Below are 21,969 nucleotides of genomic sequence, written 5' to 3'. Positions count from 1 at the left end.
TAATTATAAATGATAAAAAATATTTTTTTCTTCAAAAAACAACTCATTTAACTATTAACTAGATTGTTGACCCGTGCGTCGCAAGGATTTATTGTTAAGGGATTGACATACAAATAATAAAATGCAATATATAATTGGTAAGGGTGAAAAAAAGAACAGGTGATAATCCATAGTAGACAAAATAAAACACTTCATAAAATGTAAATTCGGTAATCCTATCAATAATTCGGTAAAATAAATATGAAAATTTTAGTACATTGGCATGTAGTTTCATCACACATTGCGAAATACTTCCTCATATACGACGTTAGACGTCACATTGGTGTCTTCACCATCTTCATCCGTGATCAAGATCTTTAGTCCTTCTATGTTCAAATTAGAAGCAATTGTATTCGACTAGATACGGCGTTTGTAAACAGTTTCAAGTCTTTTGAATTTGACTAGAAGGAATTCAAATTCTCTCTGAAGAGCAAGATCAAAGGTTCAACACACATGGAAAGAAGTCCAAGTCTATCGAAGACATATAGTTTAGGATCGTTGGTTTGTTAGTTATTTACTTATGTATATATTGTAATTTTTCATAAAAAAAAAAAGGGGGTCACAAATCATGATCAGACTTCTCATGCTCGAATTATTCAAGCATAAAGAGAAAAAAGTAACAAAGAATGTATGTAACATGATTTGATGAACTATTTACTTAATGCAAAGCAATTTCATTTCTTTTAAACTTCTTTATTTTCATCTTTAAAGTTAAGTTTACATTCAAATCACTAGAAACTTGTTTGATTCCATTGAATCAAAATATTAATCTTCAACTTGTTCACATTTAAAACTCATGAACATGACGAACATTCAAACAATTTTTGGAAAACTAGGATTTCTAGTTTGATCTTACAAGTAACTTTTTAAAATTAGCACTTTTGTTTGCCAAAAACACTGATAAACACTACAATTTATGGATTAGATATCATCATCATTTTTTTTCATGTGGTTGTTGGTGTAAGCTCTATAGGTCAATAGTTTATCTTAAACTTTTGCTACGTATCATGACTTTTATTATTGAATAATATATATGGCATTTTTATTATATTTGTTGTAAGATAAATAAAGTCCAGAGAATAGATAGTTCGTGTGATGGAATATTAAGTGTTAATTAATCATGAGATTACATTAATGTAAAGAATGCAATTCTTAAATGTATCCGTAGTCAATCTTTAATATAAATTAGGATAATGATAAAGTGTCAAGACTATTATTTATGTAGACCGATGACCACATCCCATGGGTCATGTATATGAGAAATTAAGTTTATATGTAGGTATAAATATTAGGAGTAATGTTTATACAAGATTGACCCACCGTGAGAATACTACATAGTATGTTATGAAAATGTCATAAGATATTCTCACAATGATAACGGTGTATACCACTCTTAGACCTGAAGCCACTCTTAGGCCTTCATGAAAAATTTGCCCCCTATAATTTGAGGAAATTTCGGTTTACGCCCCCTGCAATTTGAGCAAATTTCGGTTTACCCCCCTGTTAATTTGTCAAAATTTCGGTTTACCTCCCTACCATATCATTGATTTTGTACTGTCAAAGTTCATGAAGGTCCAAAACCAAAAAGCTTCAAACTACAAGGACGGAATCCAAAAAGAAAATTTTACAGGGGGGAAAACCGAAACTAACATATATTATAGGTGGGTAATGCACCATTAACCCAAAAAAAAAATCTCAACTCACAACTGATAATGAAACAAAGGCCAGTAGCCAAATTGTTATAGCTTCCTATTTTAAAATACGTTTTTGATGTGTTAATCTTTTAATGTTCTGATGTGGGACTTCAAGTAAGACGTGGTAATACAAAGGTGAGGAATTCTAATATGGTTAGAAGAGCAAATTAATAGTGTTTGAGCACTATTAGCCTATATTTTCAAATGTGTTTTTCGACAGGATTTTCTAAGTCCAAAGAGAAAGCATTTGGATTTTGACAGTTAGTGATTTCGGCAAGTGAAGGTTTTTGACTAGAGAAACCTTTGTAGACTTTGAATTCTTGCTGAAAAGGCAAGTTTGAAGGTTCAGACATGTGGAAAACATGCATAAAGTAGTCGAAGGTAGGGGCGGAGCCACTCACATGATTAAGGGGGCTCCTGCCTGCACAAACTTTTCTAAATTTTTTTTTATAAACATATACTGCTAATAACACCCCACCCACTACTGCTAGCAATTTCTAAAATATCAAACACTCCCACCCAGTAGCCCAACTGCCCAATCCCAAGGCCCAGCTAACACAATTCTGATTTACATCAACACAACACACGTCCCGCCATCCACAATTTACAATCACGGTTTCTTTCTTTCTTTCTTTCTCACAGTGAACAAACAAACTCCCTCTCTGTTTCAACCACATCAAAAAAATCAACCACATCCACATCCTTGTTTTAAAATAAAACTTCCTCTTCCTTGTTTCTTATGTCTCTAATCTTCTCATTCCTTATTTTTTTTCTCTCTTCCTCCATTGGTGGTGATCTAAGAGGTACACTCTCTTCCTTATTTTTATGATTTTAAACTTATTTGTTTTGTTTGTTTATTATTGTAATGAGAGTTAACATCTATTATTACCTTGTTGATATTGAATTTATGTTGATTGTGTAAAATTTATTGTTAGGGTTTGATAAGTGATTATTTGGGATTATTCAACAATCTTAAACTTTACTACTATTTTATTGCTTTAAGTGTTTGTGTTGATGTTTTTATGTTATTTTTATGATCGATTTCCTATGATTTTTATGTACTCATGAGTAGTGTTTATAGGGTAGTTATAACTTATAAAAAAAGTAGTGTTTTTAGAATTATAAATTGATTCTGCTCTGATCAATATACTTGTAATTTGTAGCAGTAAACATTCAATGAAGAGATTTTACAAACCAATTTCAGAATCAGAACAATCATCAACTCCTAATCCTAATTCTCAAACACTTGATGAATGTGAAAGTATACAATTGGGTCCACCTTTGAAAAAAAGATGGTTAGAATTGGATTTGGGAAAGCTTCCTAGTGATCCTGGGTTGAGGCCAAGACTTTTAGATTATCATCCAAGTGATAGAGAAAAAATTAGGAGATACTATTTTCAAAAGGGCCCTTGTCAACCAAGAGAGATTAATTTTCCACTTGCAAAATTTGGAGATTCCTCTCGTAAGTTTAATTTGGAATGGTATTCAAAATATGGCGGTTGGTTGGAATATAGTCAAAAGGAAGATGCATCATATTGCTTATGTTGTTATCTCATGAGATCACATCTTAAAGAACATAGAGGTAGTGGCGAGGCCTTTATAACAGAAGGTTTTACAAATTGGAGAAAAAGTGACAGGTTCCAAGTCCATGTCAGAAGTGTAAACAACGCTCATAATCAAGCATGGAGAAACTGTCAAGATCTAATGAAACAAAAGCAACATATTGAAGGAGCTATGTACAAATAATCTCATCAAGTTAAAGTGGAATATAGAATTCGCCTGACTTCCATACTTGATTACATTCAATATCTGTTGATGCAAGGTTTAGCTTTTCGTGGTCATGATGAGAATTCATCATCAAGTAATAAAGGTAATTTTCTTGAGCTTCTAGATTTTCTTGTTAATCATAATGAACTATTCGTGATGTTTGGAAGAATACTAGTGGAAATCTTAAGCTAACATCTCCTCAAATTCAAAAGGATATTGTTAGAGTTGCTGCCTATGAAACTACTATAGTAATACTTCATGATCTAGGAGATGATTTCTTTGCTATTATGATTGATGAATCTCGAGATATCTCAGTTAAAGAGCAAATGGTTGTTGCTTTACGTTATGTTAATAAAAAAGGCAAAGTTGTTGAGCGTTTTCTTGGTATTGTTGAGGTTTCTAATACTAGTGCTTTATCCTTGAAATCGGCTTTGGAGGCATTGCTTGCAAAATATGGGTTGAGTTTGTCAAGGATACGTGGACAAGGATATGATGGCGCAAGCAACATGCGAGGTGAATATAATGGTCTCAAAAGCTTGATATTGAAAGAAAATTGTTCTGCTTTTTATATTCATTGTTTTGCTCATCAACTCCAATTAGCTCTTGTGACATTAGCAAAAAAACATTCTGACATTGCATCATTTTTTAATCAAGTAGCTAATTTGTCTAATGTTGTTGGAGGATAATGAAGGTGAAAAACACAAGAAGGGGGGGGGGGGGGGGGTTGAATTGTGTTTTCTTTTTCTCTTAAAAAATACTTCTTCTGATAAAACTTCAGAAGCAGTTTGATTGCTTCTGATGAAATGATCAGAGTCAGATTGCAGCGGAAAAGAACAGAGCAGAGAAAATAAAGACAAAGACACAAGCAGTTATCCTGGTTCCTTCCACAACACGGAAGTAGTCCAATCCCCCTTGCACTTCCAAGGAGATTTCACTATAATCACAAAGATTACAACTGCTCAATACTTTCTAAGTATGAGACTTCACAAAAATGCTCAAGCACACACGCAAGAGTCTTCCAATGCTCAAGCACTAAGCAAGAGACTTCTAATGCTCAAGCACGCAGGCAAGAGAATTCTAATCAAACAAAAATACAGAGAATTGAGTTTGACTTGAACACTTGATATACAATCAGTGGTGTTCACAATACAATACAGTAAAGACTCTAGACTTTGAATTTCTAAGATGTATCAAATCAGTGCAGAAATTCAGTGTGCTTTGTAGAATCAAATTGACAGAGTTTTGGCGCTTTTGAACTTATGTATCTCTATCTACAATCTTCAAGTCTTCACTCCTTTATATAGAGGCGTGAAAGAGACGTTGAGATAATCAGCACGTCTAAAGAGTCGTTTGAAATCCTTTGATTATCCACCAGTGATCCTTTGCCTGATTTGGGTGTAGTCCTTTGAAGAATAAGCTTCAAATTCATTCCCATCTTGAGTGTACAAATTCTGCAGGCATGGCTGTTGTTTTGTCTTGTAGCGTAGACAGAAAACAGAGTAGTGGAGGTAGTGGTTGTACACTTGTACTTTGTCAACTCTATTAACGAGAGACAAGTGCTCAGTGCTATCTATATATCCGTTGATACCTCCCTTTCAATTCTTCGTTCTTCTTGGATAAGACTGAATTGAGAATCAGCTACTTTGAATCTTCAGTTTGATTAAAGGATCAAACGTAGCTTCTGGTGAAGATATTGCTTCTGATAAAAACTTTTGCTTCTGATGACCTTCTGCTTCTGATGACGTCATCACTTCAGAAGCACTTCAGCTTCAGGAGCAGTTTTCTTCAGATGCTCAGAATTTCTTTTTCTTTCCATTGTTCTTCCAAGACCTATTGAAATAACTTGAGTAGCCTTTGGTCCTGTACACTTGAACAATTATTAGTAATAACCAATTGACAATTTTTAATACCTTGTTATCATCAAAACTTAATAAGGTTCATTGTGAAACACATTTTGTTCCAACAGATAATGTAAGCGTCGAGATGCTCTTCGTGAAAGTCAATTTAAAAAGGTAGAGGAAGCATTGAAAGTAGGAAAAATAACTAGTGGGCGTGGCTTGAATCAAGAAATCGGGGTTAAGAAGGCGGGGGATAGTCGATGGAGTTCACATTATGGTACATTACTTAGTATAGTTTCTTTATTCTCTTCTATGATTGATGTGCTTGACATGATCGAGGAAGATGGAACAAGCTCGGAGCAAAGAGGTGACGCAAAGCTTTTGTTGAAATGTATGCAATCTTTTGAATTTATTTTCATCTTGCACTTGATGAAAAAAGTTTTGTCAATTACTCATGAGTTATCTCAAGCATTACAAAGAAGTGATCAAGATATTGTTAATGCCATGAAATTAGTCAAAATGTCCAAACAAAAGTTACAAACTATAAGGGATAGTGGTTGGGATTCTTTGCTCGATGAAGTTTCATTATTTTGTGAACATCATGAAGTTGTCATCCCAAATATGGATGATACCTATCAAACATTTAAAAAGTCAAAACGCAACTCAGAGAAAGTTTCTAACTTACATTACTTTCAAGTTCAATTCTTCTATCAAGTGATTGATCGACAACTTCAAGAGTTGAATAATCGTTTTTCAGAAGTGAATACTGAGTTGCTTCTTTGTATAGCTTGTTTAAACCCAAGAGATAGCTTTTCTGCATTTGATAAGAAGAATTTGATTCGTTTAGCTGAATTTTATCCTTCAAAATTTTCTCCTGTTCAACTTTTGGAACTAGATTCTCAACTTGAAAATTATATTGTAGATGTATGCTCTGAAGATGCATTTTATGAATTAGAGGGGATTGGTGATTTGAGTATAAAGATGGTGGAGACAAGGAGACATATTGTGTATCCGTTGGTATATTTGCTTTTAAAGTTATCTTTGATACTACCTGTGGCAACTGCAACAGCTGAAAGAGCTTTCTCAGCTATGAAGATTATCAAGACTCAGTTGCGAAATCGAATGGGTGATCAATGGTTAAATGATTGTCTAGTTACTTATATATATATATATATATATATATATATATATATATATATATATATATATATATATATATATAGAGAGAGAGAGAGAGAGAGAGAGAGAGAGAGATTTTTATTGAGATTGAAAATGAGAAAATCATTCGATATTTCCAAAATATGACAAGTCGTAGAGGACAATTGTAATTGTTGTTGGCAGCTGGGTTTTGGTTTGGTGATGGCCTTTGTTGTTTTTTTGGTTTTGGAGCTTAGGCAGGGGTGCTCTTTTCCTACTATATATTGCAGGTTTTTCTTTTTGTCTTTTGCTGCAGTGCTGTTGTGTTTTCCTGCTATATATTCCAGTGGCCTATTAGTATTTTAGGTGTTTATTTGTGTTTTTTGTTCTTAGTATTTTAGCACTTTGTTGTTAATATATATATATTCCTGCTATGTAAAATATATATATATATATATATATATATATATATATATATATATATATATATATATAGTGCCTCCACTAGTTGAAATTCCTGGCTCCGTCCCTGGTCGAAGGAATGTAGTTTCTATCTGTTAGTCTGTTAGTTATTTTCTCTTATAAGTATATTAATAGTTTTTCATAGGAAAAACGGATCACAAATCATTTAGCAAAATTATACACTCAAAGTACCGACACATAGAGAAACGAGTCATAATGTATATATTGATGATCTTGTGAACTTCCTTCATTTTTATGCAATGCAATCTACTTTTCTTTAAGTTTTTTTGTCTTTAAAACTTCAAGTCTTTGCTTATTTTAATATGTTGGTTTTTGTCGAAAAGAAAGTTATCTTCATCCCTAAACAGTTTTATTCATCTTGTTCTTATGCAAATTCATGAATATGATGAACATTATATTCATACATTTTCTAAAAAATCATTGCAAAATATGTTATAGGATTTTTAGTTTGATCCTGCAAGTAATTATTCAAAACTAATCTTATTATTTAAAAAAAAAAATACAAGTAAAGAAATTGGCATGCAGGGTGGGACCCTTTTTCTAGAATTTTTGGAAGAAAATTTCATTACTTCAAATTTTTTCTAAAGAGTTCTTGTGAAAAAGTATTTCTGAAAAATTTTAATTGTCTTTGACAAACTTTTATTGAGAAAACTTTATTTTGTCCATGCATTTAAGGAGTGGCAAAGCCCTTAAAGAAATGGCTCGTCCCAATACTAGTGGCAATTGCCCCTGCATCTATTTCGACAACTACTGCAATGACACAATAAGAGTTGGTGGCTTTTTTACCACCATTAACAACTTTTCATGTGACCCCTAATCATCAAGTTATAACTTCGTCGGATAATAGGAAACAACTCTATGGTATGCCAACATCAATGATGGAAGGCTTACAACCCAATACATCCACATATGCGGATAATGCAACTGTGTTCACCCCATATAAATTCACATATGATGACAACTAGGGTTAATATACAAGTACTACTACCATAAATACCACATTCAGTTCTCTACAAATTTAAGCACGATGTAGAATTTTTCACAAACAATTGATGTTGAAATTCAAATAATAAAAAAGGCACATCAGATGCAAAACCAATCCACAAATCAACAACTAGAAGTTTGAGGTAGCAATTTTCCTATATAGAAGCCATTAATCTTCTGATCCTCCACATCAAAATCATTGTTTGTTTGATCTGCAAAACATTTATCATGATTAATATTCTGAAATTGTTGATGATTATAACCAGCTTAAAATGAACTAGCAGTAACATTATTTACCACTCCTTGGTTTGAAGAGTCTCCAATAATGGTTGTTCCAACAAATATTTATTCTTCCATATAATGATCTGCAATGCTTTTGTTTCCATCATTTCCAACTTCATAAACTGAATTATTATTGAAATTGTAAAGTACAATTGGAACTGATGAGTTGATATCATCATGTTGATGCAACAATGCTGGTGAGTTAATTTCAGTATGATATGCTTCCATGTATTTGAAAATATCAAGATCATCAAAATTAGTGGCTGCATCCTCTCCATTGAATTTCTTTGCTGCTGCATCATATGCCCTAGCAGCTTTTTCCTCAGTGTCTGATTAATTAACAATATGTTATAAAAGACAATAAATTGCACATAACACTGATATCATGGTGTAAATAGTAAATACATCTTCAACTAAATTTGCATTTATATAGTTAGTTGCAGCTATACTAAGTCGAAAATGGACCGTCTCTATATACTATAGTAAATGAATTTTTACTTTCTTTCTTAATCCAACAACTATGCAGCTCGCTAGCTACACCATAATGTTGCTACAAAGGATCTGGCTACTATGCAGCACACTAGCTGCACCATAGTATTGGTCAGATGGCCATGGTTTTAAATTGCGGTATGCATCTGCAATTGCAGCCACAATATTGTTGGCGTTGAAGTCTCTACAACGCCATCGCACCACAATGGCGGTGTGAAACCACGTGTGCAATTGCATCGTAGCATTATAAATTGCAATAGATAATTTCGACCATATTTGTTCAAATCTTTACAAAAAAAAAAAAAACCGAACCCTATATCTCAATTTAATTCATATCTAATGTCTTTTAACTATGTAATCAATCACCTCCCAACCAGTAGTATTTAAATTGCAAACTAAAACTATGATATGGAGGGTGACTACAAAAATGGCATGGTGGGAACACTTTATATAATTTTTAAAGTAAAATATCATTTCACATCGCAATGTGCGCCACAATAATCACAATCGAAATGACTACATCCGCATGTGCGAATGCAATCGTAATATAAAACCATGGTTTAGACTACACATATGCAACTACGCGTTGCAGAAAGAAATTATACAAGGACATACATTTCCTAATACTTAACGTGTCTCTTTTGGATTCTCTCCTTCTCGTCATTCTCTCTCCTTCATCAAGTTCTGTCTATCTCTCGATCTTTTATTTTTGTATTTTTTCTCGTTTTTGAACTTCTCTCTAAAATTTAAAGAGGGATAGATACAAACTTGGTGAACAAGAGAGAAGTAGAGAATGAGGAGAAGAGGATCGAAATCTCGTATGTATATATTATTACAATAAGTAGCTAAGGTGAGTGTATAAGCATTCCACTCATGAAAGGGTGAGTGTATAAGAAACTTAAATGGAAATAACACCTAGAAATTCTTATAAACACTTAAGAATATTAAATAGAAATATGAAGGTTTTTTTTTTTTTCAGGTGAAAAATATAAAGACATAATCCTAAAACAATGAAGAATTATCTTCTTGAATAAAGTTATAAGATAAACTAAGATGAATGAGCTCACCAAATGTTCCCAAGTGAAAGATTAGCCTCCCATTATTATCATTCTTTTCCAATTTTGCTTCCCATCTATCAGCATCGAGCCTATTTTAGATTATAAGAATGCATTATCAGATCATAATAACATTATTTTGTTTGAAAAGCATAATAACATTATTTAACTTCTCAAACAAAAAAAAAATTAACATTCATCATATTTACACCCAGTTTGAAAACCATACATATTTACATCCGGTTATAGTTAAAAGTGTGTAGTAAAATGATAGAAATTTATGACAAAAATGCTGCTTACCAACTATACTTCTTTTATGGTGACAACTAGGGTACCCATGAAAGAATGGTGGGTAATTTACCCCAACCAATATACATTAGCCACATAAGCATATTTTTAAGTGGTATCCATGAACTATCTTGACCCCACCAACAAATTGCTCATTTTCATTGGTTGGTGGGTAAATTACCCACCATTCTTCAAAGGTAATCTAGAAAAAACCTTCTTGTATTCATTAAATTTATATGGTTTTACCAACTTTATGTGAACAAGCATAATTTAGGAGGTCCTATTGAAATTTCAATCAAGAAAGAAAATTCTTGTAGTTCATTTATTCTAGTAGGTCTAACACCATCTATACTTTGATTTTACCCTAAAGCAAATTAACTATTTGATGGATAATCTAGTAAAAACATTCAATTCAACTCAAAAATTACTTTAACTGTCAAATCAAAATTTGGAGGAAAAATCAATATTGTCGAAATAACAAACACATACATATGTTTTCACTAGATTCAAGTTTGACATGAGATATATTATATATAGAATCAATTTTAATACTCTCTCAAGGAAACTGAACACACACATAAGAGAATATAAAAATATACTATAAATAAATAATAATTAAAAACGTGAAGAGTAAAAATAATCAATCAAATAATTAAAGAGGTTTGCAAGATATATATTCAAACCTGGTGACACCCATGTAATTAGACCCGGTTTTTTCTGCAGTACTGAAATAGTTAAGAACCAATGCAGTCATTAAAATGTTCAATTTTAAAGACAATGTTGCTGAAAGATTAAGGTGTCAATATATATAGCTCAATGTATCACATATTCACATTGATACAATATCACTTCTAATAATTGTAATTGTCGACCTATTTTTTTTTTTTTTTTTTGGAAATGATAACACAACTCTTTTTTTTATAGGCAAAATAGAGTGGAAAGACATCAGGGAGAAACTGAAACATCCCAACTAGGTTGGCACCCAACATCAACTCTTATCCTCTGCCGCCACCCTAATACGTAATAATATTATTAAAGAAAGGAAAAATTTGTACAAAAGAGGGGGACTAGGCCAAAACCCTCAAAAAATGGAAAAGCAAAAGACAAAAAAAAAAGACTAGAATGGCTACGAGAATCTAAAGTTAGGCAGTCCATTTCTGTCTCTAGTAAAATCAATCGATAGTGAAACTGCCATAGTTTGAAACCAAGTAGTATCAGGCATATCATTCCCCAATGTAGCCAAAGCGTCTTCACAACAATTTCCTTCCCTGTAAATATGTGAACAAATAATTAAGCGACACATATCTCGAAAAGCTATTTGGGAATCATTGTTACTGATCCCCGAATGTTCCAAAACAATAATCTTCATTTAGACAATGGAATAGAACCCTGGGAACATGTTTGATAACCGGCCTTAAGCTTATTCAATTTTTTCTTCTGAGACTTGGAAATCACTGGGGAAAAAGGTACATCAGTCTCAACCGCTTTGTTCAACCAACTCTGCATAAAATTCATTTCCTTCTGTAAAGTGGGATCTATAGTTGCATAAGGGGCTTCAACTATAGATCTAACATCTAAAGTCCGGACAGACGTTAAAATTGGCTCATGATGAACAGTATCAGTGCAAACAATATCATATGTGACATTGAAAAGTGGCATACTGAAAGAATTTTGCGACATAGTATTAGAATTAGTGTGAATTATCGTGACTGCCTCAAAAGGAATTGTGGTATCCGCCATCTGGTCCGGATTTTCTTCCAACGGGATAGTCATATTTGTGCCAATGTCCTATTGTGTAACATTATTCTCTTCCACTTGAATATTAGATTGGAGTTGCGCCTCTGTAATATATTCCTCCGGAATATTATTGTTGTTAATGTCATGAGTTGAGTCTGCCAACGTTACCGTAACATCTTGCTGAATGGGAATATCCGTGACTGCCTGTTGTGGTGTTGGGACTTGATGATCTACTACAGTAGGTACTGGCACTACCTCCTTCTGCGATGCTGCAAAACCAAGAGAGGAACCTATGCCCGACGGAATGTCTTTGACAGGAACCCAATTTTGCTTTGGTACATGAACTGGTTTTTTGCCTTCAACAATTTTTTCTTTGTGCGCAGTTTTTTTCTGTTTGAGGATATAGCCACCTGCAGGAGGAAACATCATGGCCTATGGTATGACAATGTGTACAAGAATTCCGGAAGCCACTCATAGGCCACCTCCACCTGAAATGCATAACCGTCCCTCTCAACCGTGGTTTCATGAAATAATTGGCGTGAAAAATCCATGTCAACAAGTATGCGTGCGTAGTGTCCGTAGATGCGCTTGGAATTTGCATTATCAATGAGTAGAGGAGTGCCTACAACACTAGCAATTTCCTGAAGCGTCCTATCCATCCAATACTCTTGAGGCAGTTCCAAAAGTCGAATCCACACTTGTGCATGAGTGTTACGTTGTTTGTGCATATTGAAGTCTTTGGTCCATTCAAACAATCGGAGAACTCCGGGCTTCAAATTGACCGTCCCCATAACCCATACCATGCGCATATCATCCTCAGAGGCAAAAAAGAATTCATAGAAACCCCTCCACATTGGCGTCATGGACCATGCTCCCTTTGTTTTCCATTGGTTTTGAAGTTTAGAACTGATGTCTTTTGCAGTATAGGGTTTATCACCCTTATTCAGAACCAGTCTGCCACGGAGATTGCGCTTGAAACAGCCATACCTTTCTTGTACATGTCTTGTGAAATATGGATGCTTACGTTTTCACCACGAATCAATGGTTGCGGTAAATTATCATTACTTGAGATTGTTGTTGAAGAGGCAGTCGGTGCTTGCGCAAAAGAAATCCTACTCACCGGTTTGGGAGGGGGAAGAACCGTTGCTGCGGATGAAGCATGATTCACAACAATCTTCCCCAGTCACCCGGCCAGCTCGGCCTGCCAATCAAAGGCCATGGCCAAGCTGTGGTAAATTCACGGAACAAAGAAATCATAAACAAGCTTGCAGGATAGTGAACCAACAATGTAATGAAGCAATTGATTGATTAATCCCACCAACCAAATTGCAATTGGGTTCATCGGTGGAAACCAAATATCAATGTTTAAAACAAAAGCTTTCAACCTATTTGAGATTCATTGGTAATGTGAAAGATGTATAATACTTTAGAGAAATGCCAGGGTCACACTCCCTAACACACTCTTTAACACACTCCAATAGAAATTAGATGTGACCTCACTTTTTATTCATTTCACCTGTCACCGGTAAAGCAAGTAGTTTCAAAAAATTTCACCTTCTTCCTCCACCGAATTTCTTTTGTTCCAATGGTGGTGCACCCGTTTTTTTAAATGTTTAGTAACCTGAACAGCTTGTAACCAGTCAAAGGAATAAAAGTAGAGGTAACATGACTAATTTTAATTGGAGAGTGTTAAAAAGGTATGTTAGAGGGTGTGACTCTAATATTCCTCGATACTTTGAGATAAATATATAATGCAAATGAGACACATAATAATAGGAGACATGGGGAGTAATTTATATCATACTTTTTAATATTGAAAAGCACAAATTCTTTGTCCATACTTTTCATTTCTGATATTTTCTTCGAGTAATCACTCACCTGCAATTAATGTAACTAATATTCAACTAACTATATAATGGAAGATGATTTAAATTTGTGAAAAATATTGAACGGTGGTCCAATATTTGTGAATAATTTTTAATTTAAAATCGTTAAAAGTGTCACAAAAACACTTATTAGCCAGACCCCAACTACAAACATGCTTTTTCTTTCTTTTTAGTCAAGAACCATGTTTTTTCTTTAATAACCTAAGTAAAATCAAGTTTTTTTTTTTTACCAATTAACCTAATCAAAATCAAGTTGGAAATATACATACCGGAAAATTTGTAACCACAGAATCTCCCCATCGGTTAATAGAATATAAATCGTAAGCTTGGGCTGCTTCAATTTCAGTTTCAAATACCCCTGCAATGCAAATGAGGAATAATATAAAAAAATAAAAAAAAGTAATCAAGAAAACCATAAAACATTTACAAATACGAATTAAGTTTGATTAAAATATTATTTGGTTTCGGTGTAAAAAATACTAAACTGTTCAGTTTTTTTGAATAAAACAGTAGAAATTCTTTTTATTTTTTTTCTTTTTGATTGTAGTTTTTGTTCTCTTATTTTCACTTAATCTCGGAATTGATATTCCGTTTTAAAATCATTCAATTTTGATCCCTTTCTTATATATTGGATTAAAAAAATAGTGTTTTTCAAAGGACTTATAAAAATAGTGACGTGACATATTTTATATAACGTGTCAAACGATGCGATGTTATGAAATAATCAACAACTATAAAATTACTATAAACCTCCCCAAAAAACATCATTAAACCATGTTTTAAGAGAGACTATAATATATCACCATTTTTAAGTTAAAAAATCTTAAAGAGAGATCAAAACTATCATTTTAAAATAGGAAGAACAATTCTATGAGTGAATGAAAATAGGAGGACCAGTATTATAACTAAACCAAACATTTATAAAAAATAAAAAAAACACTAAAGATAGACAAAAATAATACCAACCACCTATTTTGCAATTCTTGAAAATACTTTAAAATAATTTCTAAAGATAATTGTAATAGTTGACTATAATTTTGTATTTAACATCTTAAATACTATTTCAAATAGTGTTTATTTTTTATATTTTCTTTTGTTTTTCTTAAATAAAAAGTCAAAAAAATGTTTTAAGTTCTTTTTTCAAAAGGACTAAACGAGACCACCATTATACCATGGGTCTTTTCAAGTGTTTTTCTTGATCCAAAGTATAGATCTAGTCCTCCAAAACCCAACACCTAAATAAACCTTAGATTAACATTAACATTGAAAAACCCACTTGACCTAGTGGTATTGACTTGGAATTTGGAAGTGCATTTCTCCTCAAGATTTCAGATTCGATTTTTTCTTATATTAATTTAGGCGGATTAATTTAATTTAAAAAAAAACATTAACATTGAAAACTAAATATTGTACAAGAATAAGAAATCATATGTACTTACCAACATAGACTGTTATAGTTGAAATGATCCAAGCACACAACAAAACACAAAATTATTAGTATGAAATATTTGATGGAAGCTAATTAAAATGAAGGTTTAATTAAATAAAAACTAGTATATGTTTATAAATTAAACCTGTCTTGCCTCTCCCACTATTTCTTGTGCTATTCTCCCAAACATATGTTTCATAACGATTATCACCCTTCCTATATAATTTGTCAAAATCAAATGAACTATGTTAGAAAATTTGGTTTTCATCAACAAAAAAAAAAAAAAAAGAATTATATCTTTTAATTTTCATATCAACAAAATCATAAAATTATACTTTGAAACACCCCTGTATTTTGATTTCTTCTTGGTTATCCTACTATGGGCCCTTTTTGCCTTTGATACCGACCCAATTTTCCTGTGATGGTAGCACAAAACGGATGAAAGATTTTAATTTTTTTTGAGGTGAAAGATTTTATATATGACTTAAACATAAAAAATAAAAAATAATAAAAAATATATATATATGAATAAAATTTGATAGATTTAATTAAGTAGATTTACGACATGACCAACCTTTTATGATTGGGATTAGTCTCCATTGATTCAGCAAATTGAAGAAATATACTTCCTATCAAACTTGGCACATGATCATGAACTTCATCTTGGGTTGAATTTTGGATTTCTTTGGAATGATCCATGACATTTGTTACTGATGATTTAATTAAGTAAACCTTTTCTCTTGATTATATTCCAAATGAAATGGCCTAAATAGAACAACAATAAACTAATTTTATTTTGATATTCTTAACTCAATTTTCAGAAGTGACCACATTTCAGTCCTTTATATGGACTTCGCAAATGTTAAACTCAAGAAAAACAAACTCAAAGATAAACTTTTTTTTTTTTCACTAAATTTTGTCCTTTTTTAATTTATTTTTAAAAAGTTATCATATTTTTAAAAGGTCCTTTTTTAATTATATCATTATTAAATATACAATTTTCATCCGTTTTGTATTGACTATCATTTTAAAAGTTAAAAAGAAAATCATATTAAATTATATTTTTTATGTATTGACTATCATTTTAAAAGTTAAAAAGAAAATTATAATAAATAATTTTTTTTTTATTTTCAATTTAAAATTAAGTGCTCTTAATTTTTCGCAATTTTACTTTTCTCTTTTTCTTGGGTGTTGAAATATTATGAATTCCACTAGTAACTGTTCTAGGATGTCACTGTGAGCATGAATCGGTTGGTAGGAACATTACATTATATATGTCAGGGCATGTGTTCGAACACCGAAAACACCATTTATTCACACTTTAAGGGTTCGAATTTCTAGTCACTATGCAACTTGACAAAAAAAAACTAAATTAGGATATTGGGTGAAGAGTATTTGATACATCCTCTTAAATAATATTTTTTTACTAAACATTTCCAATATTTTTAATTACTTATAAAAGGAAGTATTAAATAATTTTTTAATAAATATAATATACTTCTTATAGTATGTAGAAGGTCAAAAAGGATTTTGAGAGAATGGTTTTTTGAACGTTGACCTCTGCTGAGGTTAGGGTTCTGATCATCATCATCACCATTTTTCTGGCCACCACCGTTATAACACTGCTGCGCGCGGTTCAACCATGTCCTTTGACTGGTAGGATGAATTTGCTGCCCCGATAGCTCCCTCTTCTGCAGCGTGGGTGCAGCCTCCACCTTCAGCTGCGGTTCCACCACCATTTAGGTCATTTGCACAGGTTATGTCTGCTTCACAGACACGTTCAATCAAAGAGAATCTTCCACAACCTATCATTCGAGGGGGCGAAGTTAGCATCAAAATCTCACCGGAGGTTTATGAGAAGGGTTTGGCCGTTTGCAAGCGCAATCTTCATGGGAGGCTCGTGCTGAATAAGGAGATAAGCCTTATACGACGAAAGAGATACAACAAAAACTTAAAAAACAATGGAAAACATCTGTTTCCTGGTCCATGCTTTCTTTAGGGAGAGGGTATTATAAATTCTTTTTTACTTCAGAAATTGATTTACGTTCTGTCTGGGCATCAGACACCGTGAATTTGAAACCTGGTGTTCTACGACTCTTTGAGTGGGCTAAAGACTTTAATGCTCAGACACAACGAAACACACATGCCAATGTGTGGATTCGTTTGATGGAAATACCACAAGAATACTGGATGGAGAGGACTCTCAGAGAAATTGCTAGTGCATACTAGTAGACATGGAATATCAGAGACTTTTTCATGAAATATCAGTTGAAAGAGAAGGTTTTTTCTTTTAAAGTGAAGGTGGTTTACGAATGGCTTCCCGATTTTTGTTCGCACTGTAAGAATATCGGTCATAGTGATTGAAATTTTATGGGGACTAAAAGTTGAAGGAAAATTTTAGAAGGACTGAAACGACAAGTTGATATATTTATATGGACCAAAACAATATTTAACTCTACTTTTAATGGTATTGATTTGTTCGAAATAATATACCAAAAATCACCTCGAGTACTCATCTCCATCGTCGTCAATAGTTGATACACCCCACTCATGTTATAACTTTTGTCGGGAGTGAGTTGCCAAGATCATCTATCTTCACACCAACCTGTAAAAAAAATGTTAAATAAAAGCTCACTACGACCCCCCCACCATCTCCCAAGAAAATATTCATCGCCGCCATTTCCAAGCTTCTAAAGCATACATCTCATACAATGTAGCCAATCTATTCTCCGCTAAATTAAACAACTGCCTAAACCTATTACATGAAGCCTCTGACAAAAAGAACGTTCTGGCCCAACCCCCCTCACCAAATTTTCATTAATCCACCTACCCACCATCATTCCCTTCCCTTGCCTCAGGCTTACCAACTGTCTCCACCAAACACACCATGAATGCCCACCGCCCATCATACGCCCTCCTTCAACTCGAGACATTTCTACTAACACCTTATACCATAAACTATTCTGTTTCAGATACAACCTCCAACACAATTTACCTAACAACGCTAAATTAAATTCCTAAATTCTCCTTATCTAAATAGACTATGTCCCATTTAATCCATGATATTTTCCTAATTTCTTCGGAGCCCCCTTCCCGTACCCCATAAAGATACATATAAACAAAGATTAATAGAAGAGATAATACTTATGGGAGCCACTACAAATTTTAAGAGAATCAAACAACCCTCTAATGATAATTGATGGCTTTTCCACCTCGATAGTCGATTGTTATATCGAAATTAAGTGTGTATTCCTCTCCCTATTAGGTATATTAATTTCTTTCAACGGACTCTATAACATTCATAAATAAAATGTTTCATATGACATTAAATTGGAAAGCTATTGCGACCAATTACAATAATGGTGAACTATTGTTGGTTAACCCTGTTTTTTTTTTTATAAATTTATGCATGTAAGGGATTCTATTATATGATTGTGAATGGTTTTTTTATATAAATAGGAAAAAATTTAAAATTATTTGACAAAGTACTTTTAATTGTTCTTATGGTTCCTTGTGCTATGATCAGATGATTTATTTTAGATAGAGCATGAAATTTAAAAATCCTCTTTTTTTGTGTTGTTTTTTTTTTCATGTTATAATACACATTTAATATCATACCTAAAATTTAAAACAAATTAAAATATATGAAGTATAAAATTTTATTTTTGATTTAATTCAAAAAAGATTTCCCCGCGCACTACACACTAGTTTTACATAGAATGATGCTTCCTTCATCTAAAGAGAAACTGCATCTTCCAATGTAGAATTTCAAAAATAAAATTTTTAAGTAAGTAAATCCATATAACCCAATGCCAACTGTTGAATCAGCCGGGAACCTGCATGCCACACCGCCCTTCACATCTATTGGTGTACCAGAAGCGGGCTTTTTTCGGCTATAACACCGAGTATGAAAGAGAAGAGATGACACCAAGTAACGAAACAGCGAGAGCCATGTGTTTGACGAAGGCAGCCATACTACGCGCACGCACACTTGGAGAGAGAGATAATTGAAATTAGATTGACCAATGTAGAATTTTAAATAAAGTAACAAACTAGTGCTTAAAATATGCCATTGTTTACACCCTTCAAAACATAAGTAATGAAATGGTCACGGAGTCATCTCAACTGTGATTGTTGGATCGAGATCAGACGATTCATATTTCAATCTCGGTATTTTGTATTTAGAAAGCAATCAAAATATTGACAAACATCTAGACCTACGATATCGATCCAATGAGTGAAGTTGATCCAACCTGCGATTGTGTCAGATTAATGGCTGCAGTAAATCCTATTTTGAGGTCAGAAGTTGTACGCTTGACAAACATCTGGACCTATGATATCGATCCAATGAATGAAGTTGAACCGACGTGCGATTGTGTCAGATTAATGGCTGCAGTAAATCCTATTTTGAGGTCAGAAGTTGTACGCTGTTCTCCGAATGAAAGAGGTAGCAAGTTCTCTACACCATTAAACTAAATGCTAGAGTTCAAGTGAAGCTTCTTTGACCTTAGATATACATAAGTGAAACATGACTTCTCAAGTGCAGTATCTATTGAATTGTAATGAAATGGTCTTATACCATATCGTGGTGGTAAAATTCCTTGTCTACGTGCTTACGATATTTGTGTTCGATTCCGCAAAGTGAATTGTTTTCATTTACTCATTAAATGTCTGTTTTTGCCTTAGAACGTCACTTAATCACAGTTATAAAAAACAAACAATATTGGATAATTGAAAACAAACTAATGGCTCTCACAAAACATATGAGAAAACAAGTTTATGACAGTGAGAACAAGTTCTTGATTTCCAATAGAAATTCTTATTACTTCTAATCTAAACCAAGGAGTTTGCTTCCAAACATAGCGCGTACTACGATCTATTGTTGTTTTTTATATTCTACCTGCCGAAACAGAAACAGAACATAATTTAATTAGGCCGTTCTCAATTTTAAATTCTAAAATAAATGCAACAGCTTAAATAGAAACCATAAAAATATAAAGTTGGCACTTTAGATACAAATTGAACAACAAACTTTGCATGCATGCCTAAAAATACAAAGAGTTAAAAGAATAGTACTAATGAAGCAAACCTGTGTTGCGGCTGCTGAGACCCGAGGAATCATTTTCTTCTAAGAGTACTTCCTTCAACGATCCATCAGCATGATGGACAATCACTTCCACAACGTTCTCACCAACTTTTTTCAGGATCTCAACCATGTTTCTGTCAAGACAAATATCTGTATAGGAGACATACTCATTGCAATGGGGACAGCGCCAGAGCGGCCTGTAACAATTTATTTCAATGAAGTTGTCAAAATCGAAGCACTGGAAGTGTTTGCATGTGCGCCCTTTAACAGGAGTCTTGATTCGTGTCAATCCTATGGGACAGTTAAGTGAGATTCGCGACTCCCCCTCCATGATATCTGAATCTGAATATTCAAGAGTAGACTGAACATAATCTGGAGGAAGCTCGGGTGGCAAGGATGCATCAACATAACTCATATAGGCAACAAGTATAATATAATTACCATCGAATTCACCAACAGCTTGAAAAAGATTTGTCCCAAATTTAAGCATGCTGTTCAAACAAGTGGGCATCTGTGGCTGATGGTCCATTCCAAGCAAAGTCCTCGTGTTAATTGCTTCTCCATTCACGAGAAAATTCACATCCTGAGGGTTTATCAAGCATGCAGATGTCTCAATATTATCAGTTTCTGCCACCAATAACCAAAATTTTTTATCGGACTGATGATTTTTCTTTTGTATATTGAAGTCAACAACAGAAGCTCCAAATCCAGACTTGGCTTCGATTGAAGCAATAATTGGACCCAGTTTCATACTTGGATAGAATCTTTGCATTATCATATTTAATAATGATGAAGAATGGTGAGAAAAACTAGGTCTGGTACTTCCCAGGGTGCAGTACATCTTTTCTATCTCGTGAGCAATAGTTAGAAGTTCTTGTGTCTCTTTGTTCTCGAACCATCCAAATTCACAGGCATTCTTCACAGTTATCACCAAAACTATCACAACTCCTAGTTCATCATCACTCTCGTTTTGATAGTCTATCTTTTTCATCAACGTATGAAGTAGTTGAATAGCTTTTGAGGAAGGAGTTTGACCATAGGCAATTGCATAATTAATCCCTCGAGATAGGGAGATGCATAGTCTACAAAATATCGAAGAGCTGATTTGGTTGCCTGGTACGAAGTACCAAGCTAATAAGCACTCCAAAGTTTTGGTGATTCTATACAAGTTGAGGTCTAAGTCAGACGCATCGGAATTCAGTAACGACAACCAGTTGTTGGTTTCCATGGTTTGTTTTTGCCGAGAGAAAGAAAATAAGTTCGTGCCCTAACGACTCCTAGGGCAAACAACGCGGATATATGTAAGGTTTAATACAACCAACAAAATATTGCATGTTATATAAATATATTGCATAGAGAGAGACATAAATAAATATCAAATCTTTTATTTTTGACAGGAATCAAACAAATATATTCTCTTCTTCAAAATAAAAAAAAATAAAAAAAAGAATATATATTACTTGATTTGGATCTGGAATAATTCTACATATATCTTTCATTGGTGGTGTTTAATATTTTTTGTTGGTGGCCGGGGTACCTTGCATATATTATGCATTGTCCATACCAACTGAGTTAAGCTCACAAGCAGAGTCTCACGGAAATATAATTAAATGGTACTACATCCATTCTTAAATATAAGACCCTTTTACTAAAATTACGGGAATTAAGAAAGTTGGAATTAGTATTAAATTTGTTTATAATTACTATTGTTTTTACATTTTATCCTAAAGAGAGAGAGTTAGTTTATGTTTTCAACATAATATTTATTGTTGATC

At 33.2% G+C, this 21,969-nt stretch overlaps 3 protein-coding genes across 3 annotated transcripts; 2 read left to right on the top strand and 1 right to left on the bottom strand.

The window, feature by feature from the left end:
• Window positions 1–3,225: 3,225 nt before the first annotated feature.
• Window positions 3,226–4,186, top strand: LOC112418567 (zinc finger MYM-type protein 1-like). Its single transcript, XM_039830493.1, has 2 exons — window positions 3,226–3,231; window positions 3,668–4,186. Exons 1-2 carry the CDS (start codon window positions 3,226–3,228, stop codon window positions 4,184–4,186), a joined length of 525 nt encoding a protein of 174 aa, XP_039686427.1.
• A 1,464-nt stretch (window positions 4,187–5,650) lies between these two features.
• On the top strand, window positions 5,651–7,775 carry LOC120578174 (zinc finger MYM-type protein 1-like). Its single transcript, XM_039830492.1, has 2 exons — window positions 5,651–6,474; window positions 7,634–7,775. Exons 1-2 carry the CDS (start codon window positions 5,651–5,653, stop codon window positions 7,773–7,775), a joined length of 966 nt encoding a protein of 321 aa, XP_039686426.1.
• Window positions 7,776–20,183: 12,408 nt separating this feature from the next.
• LOC25498559 (E4 SUMO-protein ligase PIAL2) lies at window positions 20,184–21,422 on the bottom strand. Its single transcript, XM_024770934.2, has one exon. It carries the CDS (start codon window positions 21,420–21,422, stop codon window positions 20,184–20,186), a length of 1,239 nt encoding a protein of 412 aa, XP_024626702.2.
• Window positions 21,423–21,969: the final 547 nt, after the last annotated feature.

Source organism: Medicago truncatula, chromosome 1, assembly GCF_003473485.1.
Source record: "Medicago truncatula cultivar Jemalong A17 chromosome 1, MtrunA17r5.0-ANR, whole genome shotgun sequence".
Lineage (NCBI taxonomy): Eukaryota > Viridiplantae > Streptophyta > Magnoliopsida > Fabales > Fabaceae > Medicago > Medicago truncatula.
The sequence above is the reverse complement of the archived record's forward strand: the minus strand, read 5'-3'. Positions and strand labels throughout refer to the sequence as shown.

What these genes read in the sequence shown, in the direction of transcription:
- LOC120578174 (XM_039830492.1), top strand. Translation starts at nt 5,651, where the DNA reads ATGATTGATGTGCTTGACATGATCGAGGAAGATGGAACAAGCTCGGAG. An exon ending in AATCGAATGGGTGATCAATG is followed by an intron (nt 6,475 to 7,633) that starts GTTAAATGATTG and finishes CATGCATTTAAG; the next exon opens with GAGTGGCAAAGCCCTTAAAG.
- LOC25498559 (XM_024770934.2), bottom strand. Translation starts at nt 21,422, where the DNA reads ATGGAAACCAACAACTGGTTGTCGTTACTGAATTCCGATGCGTCTGAC.